A 23,723-nucleotide genomic window follows, 5' to 3' on the forward strand; every position below is an offset into this window, starting at 1 on the left:
TTGACCCTTTGTGTCATCTTTGACTCCTCCCCCTACTCCAGCGATGTACTCGGTGGAGATTAAAGTAGAGCGAGACAAAGTGACGGGGGAAACCAGGGTTCTGTCCACTAACACAAGACTTCCTGTTGACCTGTCTGACCAAGGGGTTAAAGTGTACGAAGACGCACAGAAAGGTGACGTCAGCACGTAAATACAAGCTTGAAACAAACACAAACAGAGCTTTAAGAGAAGTGACGAGCAACCCAGACATTGGTGATTATAAAAAGGGCAGGACGTGGTGATGATGTCATTGAGGGTGGGGCCTGATGATGATGATGATGATGATGTCAGTGTTGATAACTAGTCCCTCATAACTCATTATTCTCCACACCTGGATTCTGTGTCCTTCTCCTAAAGCCAGCACCGCTACAGTGACACCCATTCGCTTCTCCTTCAGCTGGACAAGGACCACACTCACCTGCAGGTCACCTCATCAGGTTCAGTTTGATCCACAGCTGATGGAGACGAGACGCTGTAGCAGTGCATACTGTGATTTCACCCAGTGCTTTGTTTTGATTGGTCCTTCAGCTGCAGGTGAGTCAGGTGTCTGACCTGTCTCTGTCTCTGTCTGTTAGTGGTCCACGAGATGAACGGTGAAGATGGTGTCCACCTGCTAAGCTCCTCTGAGGTCGACGAGCTTATCCACAAAGCTGATGAGGTGTCGATGATGTCACAGACTGTAGCCACGATGTCCTCCCTGTCGAGGGATGAGGTCCCAGAGGTGCCGGGCCCCCCACAGGTTGCCACGTTAGGCCCCGCCCCTGTCCCGTGTGTTGCACCACAGATCACCGGCCTGGAGGCCAAAGCCAGCGGGGAGCCGAGCCAGGGGGAGGTTAGTGCTGAGAACCCCGTCACCATGGTGTTCATGGGATACCAGGATGTGGAGGACGAGGACGAGACCAAGAAGCTTCTGGGGCTGCAGGGCACAGTGAAGGCGGAGCTGGTGCTCATCGATGACGTCGACAGGAGGGTAGATCCAAGTCCTCCTGCCTTTGTTGCCCCGCCAACCTCTGTCAAACCTCCGGAGACGATGGAGGCGAGTGACAGGGAGATGGCGGGGGAGGTGAAGAAGAAGAAGCAGCCATGTAAGTGCTGCAGCATCATGTGACCTGTCCGAATGTTGCTGAGACTGTAACTAACTCTGCCCACTGTCCATTGTCCTGCCTCTAACAACATAACATCGTTTCCTGTTTCCTGATCTGTTTTATCATTTTTTAACCTAGCGCCTCGTGTTTCCAGGTGTGACACCTTAGCACACCTGTAGCATTACATTTGCATTAGCATGTGAGCCTTCCTTAGGTGTGTTTACCTGTCTGCTTTTTGAAAGAGAAAATAAAAGCCAGCTAACGAGCACATGCTGACTGTGTGTTTGTGTTGGTGACGTTAGCTCCTGCTACCTGTTCCAGGTAAACTAATCAAAGTGCACTTGGCTCTCACCTGGACAACACCGTAAGAAAATAAACTGCCAACAAGAACACGAGAAACAAGCCCCACCCCTTTTCTATTTAAAAGTTCTTCTTTAAATTTTTTCTCTATATTCATAAGTTTGACTTGTTTTTTAATCTGGAATTGTGTTTTTTTTTTTTTAGATTTTGCTAATCGAAGTTTTATCTAAACATTTTTTCTGAAATTTATTTTTTTCTCAGAGTTTTCTGTAACAGTTTCTTTTTCACACCTGGAAACTGTAAAAGACTGAAAACAGGAAGCTTGAAACCCTCCTGAGAAGTAAAAGCATGAGCAGGTGAATCAGCCCAATAAAATTCAGTGAAGAAGAGTGAAGCATTGTCTTGTTTTAATCAGCCACACAAACTACACAAATCAACCTACGACACAAAAACAGAAACTCAGAACGCTAACTTTTAATTGGGCAGAAATACTTTTTTATGAAATCAACTACAAACAATAATAGTAACTGATTTTAAACTAAAAACAACCTAATAGAAACTTACCCACCTAGTTGAATCTCATCTGAAATGTGGTAGAAACAGGATTTTGTATCGCTCACCACCTTTGTGCCGAAGTTTTACTCAAAGATTTCAGCGATCTGTTAGAGCTCAGAGTATGTGATGGAAATGTCTGCCAAGTTTGTATAGCTGTGGCAGCCATCTTGTATTGGATTGACACCAAAAGTAGTTTAGCTGTAGGAGCGAGGAGTAACTAAGAAGGTTCAGACCTGAAGCTTCCTGTTGCCATGAAAACTCATTTGTTGCATGAAGGCATGAGTTAAAGGTCACATGGTGAGATGACACATCATTAGCTTTAAGGTGTCTCATGTTCTTCATCTACAGACCTGATCTGACCTGCTGTTGCCACGGTAACCAACCTGAGTGAAGTCCCCTGACTGCTCATCCTCCTTATCCTCATGATGAAGCTCATCTGCATCCAGTTCACGTCTGAAATTATTTTCAACAACTTTCAGACCCACTGAACTAGAGAAACACTGGAATGGCCACTAACAGCACTAATAATGATTTGCAGCAGCCATCTTGAGAAGACCTTTGTGTGTCACTCTGTAGTGTTTACACGTGGAAGCCATACATAGTTCATGCCTTGAGATGCTGTAAGCTGTGTCATCAGTCCATAAAGGCTAAAAAAACAACTTATTTTACTTAAATAAACACATAAGATGCACAATGTGAAAACAAAAGACAAGAGTGTTCTGTAATGAGCCTCCCAACAAACCCAGTCAGCTTTTTAAAGGGTCTCCAGTCCATCACAGGGACAAACAAGACAAACACACCTAGGGACAGTTCAGAGTTACCAATGAACCTAACATGCATATTTTTGGGTTGATTGAGAAAACCAGGACAGGGAGAACATGTAAACTCCACCCAGGAAGGCCCCAGGTTGGAGGTGAACCTGTGGCCTTCCTGCTGTGAGGTGATGGCAGTAACCACTGCACTGTCGACCCACCCTCTCTCTCTCTGTATATATATATTCATATTTCAGTGACTTCTCCTACAGGTCGTCCTGTGAATTGCAACATTCTCACAGGAAGTAGGACAGGAAATATCTACTCTGATTTCATGAAAATCTTCATGTCTACCTGACTTGCATTACATCCGACCTTGTTAGGGGTCAGGCAGCCCCCAGGCCTAGTTCCAGGGGAGTGCCCCTGTTTCTTCTTTCCAAAAGAGGTATTCTGATGCAAGTAATGTTTATTTATTTGTTAACTTCTATTTAACCAGGCAAATACCATTGGGATCACAGATCTCTTTTTCGAGGCAGAGTAACATGCACATTTTTAGACTGTGGGAGGAAACCAGAGTGCCTGGAGAAAACCCACGCAAACACGAGAAGAACAAGTAAACTCCACACAGAAAGACCCCAGTCCAACCCGGGGCTTGAACCCAGGAGAACTCAACCGTGCTAACCACTAAGTCGTCGTGCTGCCCATTATCCATCAAACTTTTTGAATCGCTCTTGGTTTGACCCCTCCCCTGAGACCCTGGTAGCCCCCAGGATTACTGGGGTACTCAAGTCAAGTTGGTGTGGGGATACTCACAAGACCCCAGCTGAGCGCCTCAGTGTTGGAGTTTTCCCCGGTGAATGAGATGGTCGCCTCTCTGAAACTTTGAGCTGCAGGAGGGAAGGTTCTGACTGTTGTTTGTGCTTATACACTAAACAGCAGTTCAGATTATTCAGCCTTTTTGGAGGGATGGTTTCGTGAAATTGGTGCCATCTGGGGATTCTGCTGCTCTCCTAGATGCCCATGTGGGCATTGAAGTCATCTAGGAGAGCAGTGACTGTGAGGAATGGGGTCCCTGATCTGAACCTGAGCGGTGTTCTGTTATTGGACTTGTGTGCTAGACATGGCTGCCCATAATGAACACTATGTTTGAGCATAGAGTGATCCATGATTGTATTTGGTAACAGGCCACCTTAGTGCAAAGTTCAATAATCGATTTTGTTCTCGTATCATCAGCCCTGCAGCCTCATGTCTTAGACACTCGGGTGAGGAGAGTGGCAGAGCTGCCAACTGATCACCAACTGACTCACACCTCCAGGAGAGTTTTTCACGTCCTGGAGGAGGTCAGGGACATGGAATCCAAATGAACCATGTTCAGGGCTTCTATTGCAGATGTGGCTTCCAGGAGTTGTGATTTGAAGGTCATTGGTACCTGTTGCGGATGCAACCCAAGGATACGCTGGTGAATACCAACTGGAATAAGTGTTGTCAAGATAAAAGAAGGAGGCTTTTAGGAATTGGTTTACAGCTGATAGGTACAGGGTGGCCAGAAGGTGGTCGTGGATGCAAAAACCCGAGATGGGAGAAATTCAAGAAGATAAGTTCATTTTCATGGTAGAGGTCACTGAGGTAGTCAAAAGGCTCCCTGGTGGCAGGGCAGCAGCGGTGGATGAAATTCATGCTGAGATACTGTAGGCTCTGGACATTGGGGGCTGTCGTGGTTGGCACATTTCTTCAATTTTGAATGGAGGACCGAGACAACAGGTGGTGGGTCCTGTTTTTAAAAAAGGAGGACTGGAGAGTGTGTTTCAGCTATGGCGAGATCGCACTTCTCAGCCTATCTATGAAAGTCTACTCCAGGGTGTTGGAAGGGAAGCTCTGACCAACTGTCAAACCTCAGATCCAGGAGGAGCAGTGTGGCTTTTGCCGTGGTCATGGAACAGTGGAACAGATCTTCACCCTTGCAGGGTATTTAAGGGGGCATGGGAGATCAACTCTCCAGTCTACTCATGTTTCATAGACCTGGAGAAGGCTTATGACCATATTCTCCAAAGAATTTTTGTTTCAGCAGTTTTGGCACAAAGTCAAGCTTGTTCTCGGTGCAGGTTGGACTCAACCAGGGGTGTCCCTTGCCTCTGATCCTGTTTGTGGTGTTCATGGACAGGATCTTGAGGTGCAGTTGTAGAGAGTAGTGTGTCTGGTTTGGGAACCTTAGGGTCTCGTCTCTGCTTTTTGCAGATGTTGTGCTTCTGTTGGTGTCTTCAGGTCAGGACCTTCAGCATGCACTGGAACAGTTCACGGCTGAGTGTGAAGCAGGTGGGATGAGAGTCAGTTCCTCTAATTCCTCTCAACCAGAAACAGTTTCAATACTCCTTCTAGGTCAGGGATGAGTCTTTGCCTTAGGTGGAGGAGTTCAAGTATCTGAGAGTCCTGTTCCTCAGTGATGGTAGAATGGAGCAGGAGATGGATTGATGGATCAGTGCCTTGTCTGCAGTAATGAGGGTGCTGCTTCTGTCAGTTGTAGTGAAGTCTGTCTATGCTGCAGCCCTTACAACTGGTCATGAGGTTTGGATCCCAAAGATGGCTGAAATGAAATGAACTTCCTTTATAGGGTGGCTATGTTCAGCCTTAGAGATCAGGTGAAGTGAAGTGAAATTTATTTATATAGCTCCTTTCTGCAACAAGGCGACCCAAAGGTGAGGAGCTTCGTCATCCGGATGGAGCTCAGAGTAGAGCCGCTGCTCCTTCCCATCCAAAGGAGTCAGCTGAGGTGGATCAGGCATCTGATTAGGATGCCTCCCTTTGGAAGTTTTCTGGGCATGTTCCACTGGGAGGAGACCCCTGGGTAGACCTAGGACTCGCTGGAGAGATTATGTATCCTCTCTGGCCTGGGAACATCTTGGATTCCCCCAGGAGGAGCTGGAGGTCTGAGTTTCCCTCCTGCCCGCGGTAGAAGCTGGTTGGATGGATCATAAGTCTGATGTCATAATAAAATCCTTTTCCACTTCAACAGCAGACAACAACAAAATGGTCACATGACTTCAGAAGTTTCTCAGAGCATCACTCTGTTTCCATGGAGACAGCATCTTCGCTTAGTTTTCATAAAGGAAGTTTGTTTTTTTTGTTTTTAAATGTTTTATTTAAAGGTGATGAAACCGTATTAATACTGTTCAGTAAGAAGTAATCTGTTGTTAAAATATTTTTTTCTTGTGTGAACACTGACTCAGCTTTCTGTTGTTTCCTTTTTCATGTTTTTAGTCTTTAACTGCTGCAGCATACTTTATATTTTTAAAACTATTCAGACTTTGAAATGTTCAGTTAATGTAGAAGGTTTTGCTACAACTCTTGGTATGTTCTAACTTTTATGAACTACCAAAAGTGGTGGTGGGATTGTGTGTGTGTACAAACAGTACAGTGTTTGTCATTAATCTGCTGCTGATGGAGGACAGGAAGCTGTGGACTGAAATCACACCTTCAGCAGGTCTTTTGGCTCCTAATTCAGGCTCCACCTCCTGTTTGGATCCAGATCACATGCAGTTGGGTAGGCGTGGCCTATATGAGTAGGCGGGGCTCTGGTGTTCCAGTAAAATTGTGCCCTTTGTCACATCAGTCAGCTCCTTATCAGACTGAGCTGCTGAAAAGAACTCATCTGAGGTAAGAAATTCTTTTTTTTTTTTTCAAAGAATCAATCATTTTCATATCAAAACCAGAGCAGAAGTTGGATCTAGTGTTCTTTATGTTTGTCTGGTTCTGGTTCTGGTTGTGTTCAGTCTGTCAGAGTGAAAAACAGTTTTGGTTCACACAAACTGAAGATTGTTTTTACAAAACAAAAAAAAATTCACAGCAGGTATTCCGTTTGATGCTGCTGTTGCCCCCTGCTGGCTGCACGCAGAACCATAAAGATACATAAACCACAGAATCATCTAGATATACACAAATAACCACGCAGAACCAAAGCCGAAAAGTGTCCTTCAGTCTGACCTTCTGTCTACGTGTCCCTCAGCCTGGTATTAAACAGACCATCACAGCAGTCAGGTTATCAGTCGGCAGCAGCAGCCTGTCTGCAGGAGTGGCAGCTTATCAGCCGAACTCAGGCTGAGCTTCGGCTCTGATGCTAACCCTGGAAAACAAACTACCATCAGAACTCTACACTGTTGGGTCAAAAATGTCAAAACTGGTAAGAAACAGTCTACTTAGAACTAGTCCAGAACCAAAGTCCAGAGCTCAGTCTGATGGCATCAGAAGATGGTGAGACACATCAGTGTGTGCTGTTTCTGTAAGGCTGACATCATTTCCTGTTGTCACGTTAAACATGCTAGCATCTGCCTGAGATGATGTCTGCTTTCACATTTATTTCAGTTCCCCAGCAGTTGGTTCTGGTTCTGGGTTCACCAGTGATGTTCTACAGACAGCAGACCCTTCTGCTGGTTTCACTGGGACAGTTGAACTGGAAACCAGTGCGTTCCCCTGGATGTACTCGGGCGTGCCATGTTCAAGAGCTGGTTGGTCACACTGATGAGTGTTTGAATGTTTCTGTCACCTCAGCAGAGTTTAATGAGCCGGTTCCTGTAAGCTTCTCTACTCTGAACGTTGTTTTATGAGTTTGGATTCAAACCTTTGACCCGCTTCAGAGGTTTCATTTTTATGATCAGGAATCTTTGATCAGATTTGTTTTATTGGGGTCAAAGTGAGGATAATCGTCTCCAGTTTTAACTACAGGGTTTCGGTTTGATAAGAGAAAGAGTAGGTCACATGATCTCAAGTGATGTTTTCTGTGAGCTGTAACCTGTAATCACTGCTCTAAGGAACTGACTTCACAATAATTTATTCCTAACTATTAAACACTTGTACCCAGATCAGTTGGAATCCTATGGACTTTAGTTCCCACAATGCTTTGCAAATGCACTCTTAAGCTTCACTAAATTCATCGAGTTGTTTATTTGTGTTTTAGTAGTTTCCTTCATTCACACTGTTACAGGATATATGGAGCCATGATGTTTCCATGGCAACCAGTTTGTTTACATTGTTATCTCTTCGTTTCCATGGTTATTGTTTATTCCCAGGTTGTGTTGTCCCTTCAGGTTGTCCTCAGGTTGTGTTGTCCCTTCAGGTTGTCCTCAGGTGGTCCTCAGGTTGTGTTGTCCCTTCAGGTGGTCCTCAGGTTGTGTTGTCCCTTCAGGTGGTCCTCAGGTTGTGTTGTCCCTTTAGGTGATCCTCAGGTTGTTTTATCTCTGCAGATTTTTTGGAGCTCCGCCCCCTGCAGACATGCACAGCATCCCAAGGAGGTGGGTGCTGAAGCCTCTGTCCCCCCTGCTGCAACCCTCAGACCTGCGCTCCATTGTCGGTCCTACCTCTGAAGTGGACAACCACGATTCGAATTCCTCAGTTCTGGTCTTGCAGCAAAGGGACGGGTCCCCGAACGTGATGGTCTCAGCCCAGCAGGTTGTTGTGTCGCAGGAGGAGAATTCCAGTAGCGACGAGTGGCAGCCTAGCAGCCCCAGCAGCAGCTCCAGCTCTCACTGCGGCTTCTATTCCTTTGTGGAGGATGCTACAAGTCCTGAAGCCCATCAGAACCAAGCCTGGATGGTGTCACCGCAGCGGCAAGCCCAGATGGCTATTCTGAAAGAGGAGAAGGAATTCAAACTACAGACCTACAGCAGCAGCAGGAAGCCAGAGAGTCTGTTCTTAGAGAGTAACGGAGACTTTGAGTACAAAGTGGATCCATGTAATGGCATCAGAGTGATGGATGAGGAAGAGGAGAAACGGCTTCGCACGGAGATCATTCGTAGCCAAGCTCCCAAGAAGAACCAAACAGAACCACAGAAACCAGGGGACAATCCAGATCCAGTCTTGTCTACAGACAGACTGATTGAAGGTTTCAGTTTGAGTTTCAGTCCTGTCAGATTCAGACCAGAACCTCCTCACCTTGAAGATCCTGCAACCATTGATAAGGAGCAGATCAACTTCAACACAGCTCGACAGAAGTTTCTGCAGATGGAACAGGAGAGACTGGCGAAACATCTCGGCCCAGTCGGGTCCTCCAGAACACATCTGGATGCAATTCCTGATGTGTTTGTGTCGAGAAAAGTGAATATTTCTGATTCTACAGAAACAACTCATGACCTAACTCTGATTAAAGCAGTAGATGAAGATGAGACAAGTTCTCAGAGGAAGGTGTTGGTGTTTGAGAGTCTGAGCAGTCAGAGCGGTGTATTTGATGATGTGGACTCTGGCCTTGAAGAGCTTCCTGTGGAGGTGGCCAGCAGCTATGTCAGTGATGATTTCCTATTAAACAACAATCAGCAGGACGACTGGACAAGCAAGTCCACAGTGCTCCGTGAAACCCCCATTGAAAGGGAGATCCGGTTAGCTCAGGAACGTGAAGAGGATCTGCGACGATCTCGAGGGCTAAAGCACAGCAATGCTCGAGGAGAGATGGTCCAGATCAGAACCAGACGTTCACAGCTTTCTCTGACACCTGACAGAATCCATGAGAAGAACCAAATGGGGTTCATCCTCCACAGTAAGACTCAAAGGGAGAACAAGAGGAAGGAGCAACTTCCGCAACAAGACAGAATCCTGGAACAAGACAGCCAAGATCCTCCACCAGAGGACATAAAGACAGAGGCCGACCCGCAAAATGGGAACAAGAGCACGAGAGAAAAGCCAGAGTTCGAGTCTGAAACAGACGACGTTTTCCTGTCTCCATGCTGTCCTCACAGACACCCTGAAGAGTCCATCTTCTCCCAAATGTATTCCTTCACTATAAGGAACTCTGAAGTCCAGGACACAACATGTTTCCACCCGGATCAGACGGCTTCATTTCCCTCTTCTCCAGCTTCCCTAACACCAGTAACTCTCAGTGAAACTGCTCCTCAGTCCTGGAGGGAGAACCTGGAGTCCACTGGCCTGCAGTCCAGAGGACAAGGAGCTCCAGATTTCATCGAGAAGGAGATTGAGGATGCTCTAAGACGAGAACAGGAGCTGAGGGAGATGAGAGAGTCCATGAAGGAAAACAGCCAACCTCTCTTCTCTCCAGCTCCTCTGGTGGAACAGGCATCCAACATGGCTGTTAGGCAGTTCTACCCTCCAGTAAACACAGGTATGTAGTCCTTCCTGATGCCACTGGGTTTTAGGGTCTTTAAGTCTTTTAGGGATCAGGTTTGGGTTTATTTGTTGGCATTTAAAGTTCAGTTCTAGACCAGCTGAACATCAAACCTGAGGCTCAGGATGTGGATGGATGGACTTCCAAACAGCTGCATCAAACATCTGGTAGTTCTGTGTTTATGATGCAGTACATGTTAGAACAGAGAAAACCTTTTTAAGACCACCTCACTAACAAGTCAACAAAGATGCTCAAAATAAAAGATCTCTGACACAGAGTGAAATCCTGACTCCAGCTCATGGAGATGTTTTTTCCTTCTTACTATTGCCTAAAGTTTTTTGTGAACTTATAACATCTTTCTTTAAAAAGTTCAGCTTAACAAGTTCCACCCCTGAAAATACTGAGATTTTCAATTACCACCTTTTGCTTTAGACATTAAACAACAGCTGTAGAAGCTAACTGTGGTTGGAGGGTGTGGGGTAAGATATGATGGTTCCAAGCATTCGTTGCTTAGAACAGCACCACGTACGGTTCAGTCTTTACCGGAGCTGTTTGAGGAACATCAAACACACGTTCTCCACTGCAGCTGTTTTTAGTAGTTTCCTTTTGGAGCCAGGATTGTAATTTGTTTGAACTGTTCATCTTTCTGGTTCCCTCTGCTTTTATTTTTTCGTCACAGTTAAGCTTCTGATGGTTAAGGAGCTCATTTAACTTTTAACACCAAAGTTCCTTTTGAGTACCACCAGCTGTACTTGGACCACAGTTTGAGAACCATATGTGTAAAGGTTTGTTGAGCAATGAAGAGTTTTACGTTACATCTGGAAACATCTGGATTCTTCACAATAAAGTTACCCATGTTACTCAGTTAACCCACTAATGGCTGGCTGGCTGGCTGGCTGGCTGGCTGGCTGGCTGAATAAATGAATGAATGAATGAATGAATGAATGAATGAATGAATGAATGAATTGGGAACGGGGTCAGGGTCAGGATCAGGATCAACCTCCCTGAATCAGGGTCAAGATCAGGCCTAAACCTCTATGGGTCAGGGTCAGGATCAGGATCTGGGTTGAATTTCTATGGTTCAGGGTCAGGATCAGGATCAGGGTTGAATTTCTGTGGGTCAGGATCAGGATCAGGATAAACCTCTATGGGTCAGGGTCAGGATCAGGATGAACCACCCTGAATCAGGGTCTGGATCAGGCCTAAACCTCCCTGGATCAGGGTCAGGATCAGGATCAGGGTTGAATTTCTGTGGGTCAGGATCGGGATCAGGATGAACCTCTATGGGTCAGGGTGAGGATCAGGATCAGGCCTAAACCTCCCTGGATCAGGGTCAGGATCAGGGTTGAATTTCTGTGGGTCAGGGTCAGGATCAGGATCAGGATGAACCACCCTGAATCAGGGTCAGGATCAGGATCAGGATCAGGATGAATCTCTATGGGTCAGGGTGAGGATCAGGATCAGGCCTGAACCTCCCTGGATCAGGGTCAGGATCAGGGTTGAATTTCTGTGGGTCAGGGTCAGGGTCAGGATCAGGGTTGAATCTCTTTGGGTCAGGGTGAGGATCAGGATCAGGCCTGAACCTCCCTGGATCAGGGTCAGGATCAGGGTTGAATTTCTGTGGGTCAGGGTCAGGATCAGGATCAGGATGAACCACCCTGAATCAGGGTCAGGATCAGGATCAGGATCAGGATGAATCTCTATGGGTCAGGGTGAGGATCAGGATCAGGCCTGAACCTCCCTGGATCAGGGTCAGGATCAGGGTTGAATTTCTGTGGGTCAGGGTCAGGGTCAGGATCAGGGTTGAATCTCTTTGGGTCAGGGTGAGGATCAGGATCAGGCCTGAACCTCCCTGGATCAGGGTCAGGATCAGGGTTGAATTTCTGTGGGTCAGGGTCAGGATCAGGATCAGGATGAACCACCCTGAATCAGGGTCAGGATCAGGATCAGGATCAGGATGAATCTCTATGGGTCAGGGTGAGGATCAGGATCAGGCCTGAACCTCCCTGGATCAGGGTCAGGATCAGGGTTGAATTTCTGTGGGTCAGGGTCAGGGTCAGGATCAGGGTTGAATCTCTTTGGGTCAGGGTGAGGATCAGGATCAGGCCTGAACCTCCCTGGATCAGGGTCAGGATCAGGGTTGAATTTCTGTGGGTCAGGGTCAGGATCAGGATCAGGATGAACCACCCTGAATCAGGGTCAGGATCAGGATCAGGATCAGGATGAATCTCTATGGGTCAGGGTGAGGATCAGGATCAGGCCTGAACCTCCCTGGATCAGGGTCAGGATCAGGGTTGAATTTCTGTGGGTCAGGGTCAGGGTCAGGATCAGGGTTGAATCTCTTTGGGTCAGGGTGAGGATCAGGATCAGGCCTGAACCTCCCTGGATCAGGGTCAGGATCAGGGTTGAATTTCTGTGGGTCAGGGTCAGGATCAGGATCAGGATGAACCACCCTGAATCAGGGTCAGGATCAGGATCAGGATCAGGATGAATCTCTATGGGTCAGGGTGAGGATCAGGATCAGGCCTGAACCTCCCTGGATCAGGGTCAGGATCAGGGTTGAATTTCTGTGGGTCAGGGTCAGGGTCAGGATCAGGGTTGAATCTCTTTGGGTCAGGGTGAGGATCAGGATCAGGCCTGAACCTCCCTGGATCAGGGTCAGGATCAGGGTTGAATTTCTGTGGGTCAGGGTCAGGATCAGGATCAGGATGAACCACCCTGAATCAGGGTCAGGATCAGGATCAGGATCAGGATGAATCTCTATGGGTCAGGGTGAGGATCAGGATCAGGCCTGAACCTCCCTGGATCAGGGTCAGGATCAGGGTTGAATTTCTGTGGGTCAGGGTCAGGGTCAGGATCAGGGTTGAATCTCTTTGGGTCAGGGTGAGGATCAGGATCAGGCCTGAACCTCCCTGGATCAGGGTCAGGATCAGGGTTGAATTTCTGTGGGTCAGGGTCAGGATCAGGATCAGGATGAACCACCCTGAATCAGGGTCAGGATCAGGATCAGGATCAGGATGAATCTCTATGGGTCAGGGTGAGGATCAGGATCAGGCCTGAACCTCCCTGGATCAGGGTCAGGATCAGGGTTGAATTTCTATGGGTCAGGGTCAGGATCAGGATCAGGATCAGGCCTGAACCTCCCTGGATCAGAGTAAGCACTGTCTAAACTGACTGAACTAAACTTGGAGCAGAAGCTGCTGTTTGTCTCCTCCAAAGGGAATGAGATCCAGAAAGAATGAGTAACTTAATGAGACTAAAGTCCAGGAGGACCAAGAGACAATTGGACTTTCTGTAAATCAGTAACTGAATTTTTCGCAACACCAGAGTCAGATTTTAGTGCTGTACCTCTGATCCACTAATTCAGATTGAGCCCACCTGTTCTAACATACAGTCCACCTGTGAAAATAAGCATGGCTTACGGGAAAAAAATCATTTATTTTTCTGAATCCATGATGTCGCTGATGTGTTCTCTTCCCATGTCTCAGAAAAAGCTGTCAGAGTGTCCTCTCCTTCTTCTGGAGTTCGTCTGCCTTCCATCTCCTTCGTCACCGCTAAGCCCTGGGCCTCCTCAGGCCGTCCTGCCTTCTCCTCTTCCACAGGGGTCCGGATGGTTCCTGTGGTTCCTGGAGGTCTAACAGAGTCTCTGCTGCAGGACTTTGAGGAGCATCAAGCCAAACTGAAGCTAGAAGAGAGCACTGTGAGTCATTGCTTTTGCTCTTATTTTGGTAGTTTGTAGTTTCCTGTGTCCTGCATGTGAGGAAGTGTGAGACACAGAACTTCCTTTTGGTGATGGTCCAGTTTTGTCACAACAACTTCTGTCTGTTTTTCAGTACGCAGGAATCCAGCTGGTTGATGACATCAACAACGAGGTAACCAGTACCACCTGCAACATAGTCCTTGACTAACATTACTAGAGCAAAACATGTTGGCCTGATAGGTCCTTTGCTATCTAAAGGTGGTGATTAGCCCGCCCCTTCTAGGTCACTAACCAATCATGTTGAAGGATTTTTACTTCATATTCAAATAGCAGACACAGAGACGGACAGCTGCTGGGAGGTCCTCATAGTAACTGTGGCCGATGAATCATTCACGCTAAACTAAAACTTAAATTTATTGTTTTAGTGCGTGTCTTTCCTGTTGTATCTTATTGTCTCCTTGTGTCTTTGGCCCGTTTCAGGTCGTGGAGTCGACTCGAGTCATTCGACACAAGAACCAGCGAGCTCTGCGCTGGGAGGCTGGATTGTTCACCAACCAACAGGACTAGTGGAACCAGCAGGACCAGAACCAGGTCCAGATCTGGTTGTAGAAGTTAGAGGGAACTGGTAGACAGTCCCTCTTGTGCAGAGTTTGTTCAGCAGCAGGACAATTTCCATCATCTGTCGGGACACCTGGACATGTAGGACACCTGGACACGAGGGCTGCTGCTGATTGGTCCTTTAGATTTGGGTCTTTTCATTTTGTCCAATCAGCTCACAGCTGCTGAAAAGACTTTTAATTTGACAGTTTCAGCCTTTTTTAGTCCAGAACCCAGAGAGACAAACTTGTACTAACAGGAAGAATCACTGATATAAAAGTATGAAAAGTTAAACTAAATGATCAAAAACAACTTGATAAGAATGAATGTGAATAAAATTTCTGCTCATTAAATTTGCCTTATTGAGTTTATTGTCAAATATGATGTACATCTGTGTATTTAAAAAAATGTAGACAGTACAGAGTGCTATAGTGCCCCATTAAGCAGAATAAATTTCTTTTTTTTTTTTAATGAAAATACAAATCAAATTTATTTATAGAGCACATTTAAAAACAACTGTTGTTGGCCGATGTGCAGCACATAAAACAACAAATAGTAAAAAGATGATACAAAACATTAGAAACCATAAAAACTAACAAAAATAAAACTAATAAAATTTTTTGTTAAAATGAAGCAAACATTTCAACTGTCATGCTGTATTAAAAGCCAGTATGTTTTAAGATGAGTCTTAAAACAGTCATTTAACACTTATTATTGTACCAGTCTGTCTATAATGACTAAAGCAGGAGGGGCTGCATGTACCAGCTAACTGAAAATATATTCTCAATACGAACAACGAATTGTCTTCGATATTACACATTAGGTGCAAAGGTTAGATGAAAACTCAGTGATCGAGGTCTAAACGCTGAAGTTCATCATGTTATAGAAAATCCAAGTATTTACAGAATTATGAGAATAAAGAGTTGAGTTTAAGTTATTAGTCTGTGTGAAATTAACTCCAGACCCTGGTAACAGAGCTCTGCTTAGACTAAGCACACATTGAAAGTACTTAATTCCTTAAAGTGCAGTTCTGGTCTGGTTAGAATGATTACAGCACTTAGTCATTTTATTACAGCAGTGGTTGTGCGTCTGGTCGATAATGCTGACCGGGTTTGTTGGGAGGCTCATTACAGAATACTTGTTTTCACATTATGCATTATATTTTCTTACTCGAGTATAACAAGGCTTTTTTTTCTGAGTGCTTGTGGACTGATCATACAGCATACAGTACACACAAGACATTAGATATGTATGTGTGGCTTCCACATGTAAACAGTACAATGATGCACGGAGCTCCTCACAAGATGGCCGCCACAGATCTCACCCAGCGCCGTCACTGGCCGTCCCAGTGTTTCTGTAGTCCAGTGGTCAGTCTGTTGAAACTACAGAGTTTCAGGGTTAGTGTAAACTGAATTAATGGACAGATAGAAGCTGAATAATAAATGTTATATTTAGGGCAGCGTTTTTCCAGTTTATGATAATTGATAGATAATGAGGGGGATAGTTGCGCCTGGAAGACCAGGTTCAGGGAAAATGAATCTCGCGGTCTGAAAGGCTACCCGCGGCGCCTTTCAGGTAAACGGCAGATCCAGGAAACACCTGTCCTTACCGGTGTTTTATTTCAGACACGTTACATTAAACACCACGGTTACAAAATGAAAACATTTGCTTCTGATTTTAAAACAGTGAGGTTATTTCCTGAAATGTTTGGTTTACAGTCAGGCAGCTGTTTAGACAGCTATAATACCTGCGAGGTCCTTACACGTTGTTTAAATAAAGAACGACGTGCAGTTAGCTTTTTAACACAGTTCCTTAATAATCTTTATTAAACCTATAGTTACTGTTCAGATCATGTACACATTTTAAACAGTTTTTATATTTTTCACCATAAGAGAATTCTTCTGTTTCCATCTTCGTCAGCGGAGCCTTCAGGTGAGCTATCGTTAGTTAGCTGCTGGATTTCTATTAACTCATCAGTGCTGGTTAGTTACTGCAGTTAACTACCACTCTGTACTGAACCGCCTCACATGAGAGTTCATTCTGGCAAAAACATTTAAATAAACTATATTTCTGAATGATTTTTATTAAAAGAACAAGTCAGATCAGATCGATAGATTAATAATCAAAAATCAGTCTTTATTGGATCATTATGAACAGTTACAGCTTGTTATCAGAATAAATAACAGGAAATGAGTCCTTGAAAAAGTGTAAAAGTGTTGGATGTGTAAACTTGTTTGGAAAAGGTTCTGGATCCGGTTCTGTTGAAACTTCAGGTTGTTTGGTTCTGATCCCAGGACCGCGTTCAGCTGATGGCTTGTTTTTGTCTGCAGTTTGGTTCCAGTCGAATGATAAAGATCTTATTTTATTCCTCAGATTGAGGATCGAGTCCTTTTTCGGGTCACCTATAGGTTTCAGGCTGCTGGAGTTCAGTCTGACCTTTGACCTTTGAGTTCATTTGAAGTTTAAACAACTGGTTCAAATTTCTGCTAATATTCTTGTAAACAAGAATAAATGGATAAAGTTGTGTTGTCACCGTGAATTTAAGATGTTTTGTGTCAACTGATGATCCCAGACACACTGCAGCGCCCCCTGCTGTCAGTGTGTGCACTTTACAGCTGCAGCTCATCGATCAGGTGAGGCGTTCACCTGACTACTGCTTCTTCGTCTGAGGTTAAACCATGGAGCTGGCGTACGTGTGCGAGTGGGAGAAACGTCCAAAGAGTACTCACTGTCCGTCCATCCCGCTGGTCTGCTCCTGGTCCTGCAGGAACCTGGTGGCATTCTCCACGGACCTGAAGAATGAGGACGACGACAAAGGTTTTTACGCCACACACGCACACACGCCAGTCCAGGCTCCGTCTCCACACATCCTCAGCTGAGTTTCTGTGTTTCAGATGTCAGTCACATGATCCACATCATCGACACTGAGCACCCATGGGACGTCTTTTCCATCAACTCTGGACACACTGAGGTCATTTCCTGTCTGGAGTGGGACCAGTCAGGTGAAGTTTACACACAAGAAGATGCTGTTTTTTTGTGTTGTAACTTTATATTATCGTTGTTTTAAAACCCTTTTCCTGAGATTTTGGGGTTGTAACCCTGCGTGTTTGTCTGAAGGTTCTCGGCTGCTGTCGGCTGACGGCGACGGCCAGATTAAGTGCTGGTCCATGTCTGATCACCTGGTGAACAGCTGGGAGAGCGTCCTGTCCAGCTCTGTAGACGGAGATCCCATCGTCGCTCTGAGCTGGCTGCACAATGGCGTCAAACTGGCGTTACATGTGGAGATGGTGAGGAGTGTTTTCTTCCTGCTTGTGACCAATAGAGCTCTGCAGAGCCGGTAAATGTGTGACGCCATGTCTCCTCGATGTCCACCTGTATCTCCTTGCTTCAGTCCAGCTCAACAAACTTTGGAGAGAAGTTCTCGCGGGTCAAGTTCTCTCCATCTCTGATTCTGTTTGGTGGGAAACCGATGGAGGGCTGGTTGGCGGTGACAGTGAGTGGTCTGGTCACCGTGTCTCTGTTAAAGCCGGGCGGCGCTCTGCTGACAGCCAGTGAGAGTCTCTGCCGGCTGAGAGGACGAGTGGCGTTGGCTGACATCGCCTTCACTGGAGGAGGGAATATTGTGGTGGCAGCTACCGACGGCAGTAGCTCCTCCCCCATCCAGTTCTACAAGGTGAGAGCAGGAAAAAGTGACTGGTTGCCATGGGTACCTGCTGCACCCACGTTATTCATAATTAGGAGTATGGTTGTCATGGTTACTTGTTCCAGATGTGTAAAAAGGTTTACCTGTGGTTGTAGGTGTAATAAACAGTTTGGTTGTGTGTTCAGGTCGTGGTGAGCGTTGTGAGTGAAAAGTGTCGCATCGACACCGAACTGCTGCCGTCGCTGTTTTTGCGCTGCACCACAGACCCGATGAGGAGAGACAAGTACCCGGCTGTCACCCACCTGAAGTTCCTGACCCGGGAAAACTCTGAGCAGGTGAGCGGTACCAATCGTACTGTTGGTACGATCAAGAGGTGTGTTTTGATTGGTCGGCTGTGTTTCAGGTGCTCCTGTGTGCGTCCAATCAGAGCGGCAGCATCGTGGAGTGCTGGTCTCTGAGGAAGGAGGGACTTCCTGTCAACAACATCTTCCAGCACCGATCACCTGTCGGTAAGAAACATTCAGGGTCAGCTGGTCTCTGATCCTGACCGACTGTGACATCTGACCTCTGACCTCTGTGTACAGTCGGGGAGAAGCAGCCGACCATCCTGAAGTGGAGGATCCTGACGACCACTAGCGATTTGGAGCGAGTGTCGGCCATCGCTCTGCCCAAGCTGCCCATCTCCATCTCCAACACGGACCTAAAAGTGGCGTCAGACACCAAGTTCTGCCCCGGGCTGGGTGAGCAGAACTCAGAAACACTCAGCATCTCAGAATATGGTTTCTACATAACACAAAGCTGAAAATGAAAGATCTGATTGTCCTCTGATCCTAAAAGAACTCAACAGAACCTCCAAAACATCATGTGGTCCAGGTTAATATCAGTATTGACTGGCACCCTGTGTTCTGGTTCTCAGGTCTTGCTCTGGCCTTTCATGACGGCAGCATTCAGATCCTGCACCGCCTCTCCCTCCACACCATGGGGGTTTTCCATGGCTCCGCCTCCTCCGCTCAGCGGCCAGGAGATGAGACTGCTATTAAACGCCAGCGGAGCACAGGCCCTGCCCTCCACTTCAAGGCGCTGCAGTTCTCCTGGACATCGTTGGCTCTGGCTGGAGTTGACAACCATGACAAGGTGAGGCAGCATACCTGCCTGGTCCAAACAGGACTCCGGTCCAGACTTGAATCCAGCCAAAATCCAGCTGACAGCGATAACCCCGACTTTCTGTTTGCTCCTCAGCTCCACATGCTGCGGGTGTCACCCTCGATGGGCCAAGTTCTGGACATGAACACGACACTGCGCCACCTGCTGTTCCTGCTGGAGTACTGCATGGTGACTGGCTACGACTGGTGGGACGTGCTGCTGCACGTGCAGCCCGGCATGGTGCACAACCTGGTGGACAAGCTGCACGAAGAGTACATGAGGCAGAACCAGGCGCTGCAGCAGGTCAGCAAAGCATACTGGGAAATCCTGTGGCTGCAGATCAGTACATCAGGTTGTGTTTGAATAAAAAGATGGAAAACGGTTGATCAGATTGAACTTTTCACGTTGTGGATTCACGACCTGTGTTTGGTCTCATTCAGGTTCTGGCGACTCGGATCGTAGCCGTCAAAGCGTCTCTCTGTAAACTCTCTACGGCGACGGCGACACGAGCGTGCGACTTCCACGCCAAACTGCTGCTGATTGCCATCAGCTCCACCTTAAAGTCTCTGCTCCGGCCGCACGTCCTTAACACACCTGACAAGAGTCCGGGTGACCGGCTGACAGAGATCTGCGCCAAGAACACCGACACAGGTGAGACCATCGACCAGGTGAGTCTACTGATAGGCGACAGAGCCAGGCTGACCTCTGTGTGTTTCTTCAGATATCGATAAGGTGATGATCAATCTGAAGACGGAGGAGTTTGTGCTGGACGGACCCCCCCTGCAGTCCCTGCAGCAGCTCATCCAGTGGGTGGGGGACTTTGTGCTTTACCTGCTGGCCAACCTGCCCAACCAGGTGAGCTGAGCAGGGCTTCAGGTGTGACCAGGTGTATCACAAAAGGAGGGGATAGCTCCTAAAGGTAGAAGAAGAGTCATAATGGAAAGGAGGGAGGGGCCATACAGGTAAAGGTGAAGTCATAAAGCGAGGGGGAGGGTCTCAGAGGGACAAGAGGGGAGAGGCTCGGTAAGATGCAGCTGTTGGTGCAGACCATCCACGTGAATAAAGACAAACAAATGACTCCGTTAACTCCCATCATCCAGTCTTTTCTTTGTTGTTGTTTGTTTTGGGGAGCTGCCTTGTTGTGTTTTTGGAGCCAGGGTCCGCACGCACACATGCCTCCTCCCATCTCATTAACTGGTCGTCAGTAACAAAACATTTTCCTTAAACTTCAAATAACTAATTAAAAGTATTAAAACAGCAGCAAGGTAAAAACAACATGTTTATATTATTATAAATATTCTTATATTTTTGTCAAGAACATGTCCCTTTGGTTTACATGGGGATGGTGGGGAATAAAACTTGAACCATGTCCATGGTACAGACCCACCAGAACCAACCAGAACCCACCTGACTCTTTGTTAATTAATTAATGGGTTTAGGATCATAAAAGGGAACCATCCACAACCTGACGATGACCCGAAAGCCCTGACAGTCAGTCCTTCTCCTTAGCTGCTGACCTCTGACATCAGTTCTTTTATGTTCTGGTGTCTCCTGCAGGGATCTATGGTCCGGCCCGGTTTCGGCTTCATGAGGGATGGGGCGTCTCTGGGGATGCTGAGGGAGATGCTGGTGATGATCAGGATCTGGGGTCTGCTGAAGCCCGGCTGCCTCCCCACCTTCACGGCCACATCGGACACCCAGGACAGCATGCAGCTGCTGTTCAGACTGCTCACCAAGCTGTGGCTCTGCTGTAAGAACCGTGGTTCTGATCCTGGTCCAGTCTGACAGGATGTGATCTGTGGATCATTAATCCGTGATTCCTGCTGTAGCTTGAGTTATAAAACCAGCTGTTGAAGCCCCACCCTCTTGTTTCCTGTCTGTAGCGCGGGACGACGGCGCCCCCCAGGATCCTGATGAGAGCCTGATAGATGAGTGCTGCCTGCTGCCCAGTCAGCTGCTGGTTCCCAGTATAGACTGGCTCCCAGTAAACGATGGCGTGATGGTGAAGCTGCAGGGAAAACACCCGCTCAGGCTGCAGTTTGGAAAAGCTTCATCACTAACAGGAGCAGGAAGCTCCGCCCCCCTGGAGGTGTTCAACAGGTAAGTTAGTGGAGAAGAAGGAGTATGCAGAGAAAAAGCTAAAGCCGTTCTTGTTCAAGAGGTTTTCTGCACCACTTTGTGCACGCTTTAATATCCACACGTGTTATTGATCATCATGTGCATGTGGCGTGTCCACATCATTAACAGTTTCCCAGCATGCTCTCTGGGTGTCGCCCATGGACAACAACCTGCAACAACCTGCAACAACCTGCGGACGGCAGCTGTGAAGTTGGTGTGGAGCTCAGTGTGTTTCCACAGTGGTTTCATTTCTGATACATCTGGAATAAGACGTAGAAAAGAGTGTCCACCGTGAGTTCGTGTACGAGTCGCCTGGTCTGTCAGGAGGACCGGGTTCCTGTCAGGGGGACCGGGTTCCTGTCAGGGGGACCGGGTTCCTGTCAGGAGGACCGGGTTCCTGTCAGGAGGACCGGGTTCCTGTCAGGGGGACTGGGATCCTCTCAGGAGGACTGGGATCCTCTCAGGAGGACCAGGTTCCTCTCAGGGGGACTAGGAGGACTAGGAGGACCAGGTTCCTCCCAGGTTTTTGCAGGAACACCTGGTACCTGTCAGTGAAGTCTTGTGTTTGTGTTCAGGAGTCCTGGAGCTCAGAAGATGGACAACCTGCGCTGCGTTCACATGGGGGTCAGTCCCACGGAGGAAAGTAAAGCCTGCACCAGGTGAGTCCACAGGAAGTGATGTTGAAGGGTACTCACCCTGGGTGTGATGCCCCGCCCCCTTTTTGTGTGAAACCATAGCTCCACCCCTTTCTGGGTAAAAACTCCTCTTTGACAGGCAGTGAATCCAGGGATGTGTATTTTAGGAAAAAGGTTAAATTAAACTGTAGCTTTGCTTTAAAGCTTCAGGTGCCCAAATATCATGGTCTGTCAGAGCAAGAATCACTTCCTGTCACTGCTGATCAACGAGCTCTGGTGTGAAAGATAAACAAACTGAAAGTGGTCAGATTGGACAGACGGCAGACAGTCAATGAATTTCTCTCATGTTTTGGCTGCTGTTCCTAAGTGGACGTTACCATAAACTAATTAAATCCTTATGCTCCAAACTTTTCACCTGTACAGGTGAGTCTGCAGGATGTGATGTTCTAGCTGCACAGGTTTTATGTTCACGTTCGATCTGAACACCTAATTTTAGTCCTTTTAACAAATTCCTATCTGATGTCAATCAGTCATAATGTTTACAATGAATCAGCTGTAACCTGTGAAACTCCGCCCCCTTCAGGTGTGGCTGTGTAACGATGCTTCGTTCTCCCAACAAGACGAACGCCATGAAGCAGTGGGAGCAGCGCTGGATCAAGAACTGCCTGTGTGGAGGTCTGTGGAGGAGGATCCCCCCCACCTTCACCTGACCTCACCTGAGGCGGCTGCCCTGAGAGGAAACCTGAAGATACCTGTTCTGAAAGAAGCAAACCCAGGATTCAGAATCAGAACAGCTGATCTGCAGCAACTCTTTTCTTCTGTAAATAAATCCATTTTCTAATAAAAGTGTCTGAAACCAGAGTCTGTCGACTGTTTCTGCTGGAATCCAAGCAGCTGTGACCTCTGACCCCAGGTGGCTGCGCAGGTAAACAAACCATTGAAGTCGGTTCGACTCCTTGGTGTAATCTGGGTTTGTCTGTTCCCACCAACACTGATGATGTCATCTCCTGTTGCCTGTAGCACTTTCATAACTATCTGTTAGAAACATCAGAACAGTTCTGGTTTAATGCTGGCTGTGAAATAAAGCTGCATCCTGCAGGGTCACGGGGATCCGTGCACGTGGTCTCAGTGCACGTGGGTGGGAAACGGTCTGATTTGGCAAAGACAGAACTTGCAGGAGCCCTCCAGAACCAGCTGGTTCCTCAGAGTCCAACATAACCTCCATGTTAGTCTAAGCTCTCAACCTCTCTCTCTCTCTCTCTCTCTCTCTCTCTCTCTCTCTCTCTCTCTCTCTCTCTCTCTCTCTCTCTCTCTCTCTCTCTCCTTGCCTCTCTCTCTCTTTCTCTCTCTCTCGTGCACACGCCCTTGCGCGCTCTCGCAGCAGCAGCCACGAGACAGGTTTTCTGGTCTCAGCTCTGCGGAAGCTTGTGAAGACCAGAGTCCGAAGCAGGACCGATTGGATCGGAACCAGGTCTCGGGATAGCTGGGTCTGAGTGAGGTTCTGCAGCGGGTCCGGCCGGTTCTGCTTCTGCCGCATTCGATGATCTGAGGTGAGACCGACACATACTGGTGCGTGCGTGCGTGCGTGCGTGCGTGCGTCCAATCAGAACCGAACATTTTAAGGTTCGTTCCCGTCAGTCCGATCCGCAGAGACAGAACCAGAGTCCTGCACGCGCTGAGACCAGTACACCTGTCTGTCTTTCTGTCCGTTTCTAACCTGTCTCAGTCTCTTGCTGTCTGTCCCTCGCCTGTCCTTTTGTCTGTCTTTCCTTCTGTCTCCCAACTGTATGTCTGTTCTTCACCTGTCTGTCTCTCTGTCCGTTTCTAACCTGTCTCTGTCTCTCACCTGTCTGTCCCTCACCTGTCTGTCTGTAGGAAGAAACTGGTTTCATAACAACGATTCAACAAACTGTTTAACTCTAGGAAAATCCATCCATCCATCTATTTATCCATCCATCCATCCATCCATCCATCCATCCATTGCTTCATCCATCCATCCATCTATTTATCCATCCATCCATCCATCCATCCATCCATCCATCCATCCATCCATC

General features: G+C 47.2%; 4 protein-coding genes across 8 annotated transcripts in view; all 4 read left to right on the top strand.

The window, feature by feature from the left end:
• Positions 1–199: 199 nt before the first annotated feature.
• Positions 200–1,813, top strand: palm1a (paralemmin 1a). Its single transcript, XM_037978527.1, has 2 exons — positions 200–528; positions 615–1,813. The coding sequence occupies exons 1-2, from the start codon at positions 498–500 to the stop codon at positions 1,145–1,147; spliced, it is 564 nt and encodes a 187-aa protein (XP_037834455.1). The 5' UTR covers positions 200–497; the 3' UTR covers positions 1,148–1,813.
• Positions 1,814–5,594: 3,781 nt separating this feature from the next.
• Positions 5,595–14,483, top strand: LOC108251646 (mitotic spindle positioning). 3 transcript variants are annotated; one of them, XM_017442012.3, is made up of 5 exons: positions 5,595–6,382; positions 7,966–9,830; positions 13,322–13,533; positions 13,667–13,705; positions 14,014–14,483. In XM_017442012.3, the coding sequence occupies exons 1-5, from the start codon at positions 6,285–6,287 to the stop codon at positions 14,098–14,100; spliced, it is 2,301 nt and encodes a 766-aa protein (XP_017297501.2). In that variant the 5' UTR covers positions 5,595–6,284; the 3' UTR covers positions 14,101–14,483. The 3 variants fall into 3 exon arrangements, with proteins under 3 accessions (XP_017297501.2, XP_024858865.1, XP_017297498.1); XM_025003097.2 differs by lacking the exon at positions 5,595–6,382 and adding an exon at positions 6,427–7,230; XM_017442009.3 differs by lacking the exon at positions 5,595–6,382 and adding an exon at positions 7,272–7,809 and having other exon boundaries at positions 7,850–9,830.
• Positions 14,484–15,877: 1,394 nt separating this feature from the next.
• On the top strand, positions 15,878–22,530 carry med16 (mediator complex subunit 16). 3 transcript variants are annotated; one of them, XM_017442003.3, is made up of 16 exons: positions 15,878–16,062; positions 16,714–16,947; positions 17,025–17,132; positions 17,248–17,417; positions 17,522–17,803; positions 17,959–18,108; positions 18,177–18,282; positions 18,358–18,513; positions 18,690–18,907; positions 19,013–19,219; positions 19,357–19,567; positions 19,638–19,771; positions 20,474–20,666; positions 20,800–21,016; positions 21,610–21,693; positions 22,253–22,530. In XM_017442003.3, exons 2-16 carry the CDS (start codon positions 16,809–16,811, stop codon positions 22,377–22,379), a joined length of 2,502 nt encoding a protein of 833 aa, XP_017297492.1. In that variant the 5' UTR covers positions 15,878–16,062; positions 16,714–16,808; the 3' UTR covers positions 22,380–22,530. The 3 variants fall into 3 exon arrangements, with proteins under 3 accessions (XP_017297492.1, XP_017297490.1, XP_017297491.1); XM_017442002.3 differs by having other exon boundaries at positions 15,879–16,062; positions 16,703–16,947; XM_017442001.3 differs by having other exon boundaries at positions 15,878–16,947.
• Positions 22,531–23,017: 487 nt separating this feature from the next.
• The window catches only part of plppr3b (phospholipid phosphatase related 3b), a 9,631-nt gene continuing 8,925 nt past the window's right edge, over positions 23,018–23,723 (top strand). Inside the window, exon 1 of the mRNA XM_017441998.3 lies at positions 23,018–23,219. The gene's annotated coding sequence lies outside the window, so the exon portion shown is untranslated. The remainder of the gene's footprint in view (positions 23,220–23,723) is intronic.

The sequence above is a fragment of the Kryptolebias marmoratus genome, linkage group LG1 (genome assembly GCF_001649575.2).
Source record: "Kryptolebias marmoratus isolate JLee-2015 linkage group LG1, ASM164957v2, whole genome shotgun sequence".
Taxonomy (NCBI): domain Eukaryota; kingdom Metazoa; phylum Chordata; class Actinopteri; order Cyprinodontiformes; family Rivulidae; genus Kryptolebias; species Kryptolebias marmoratus.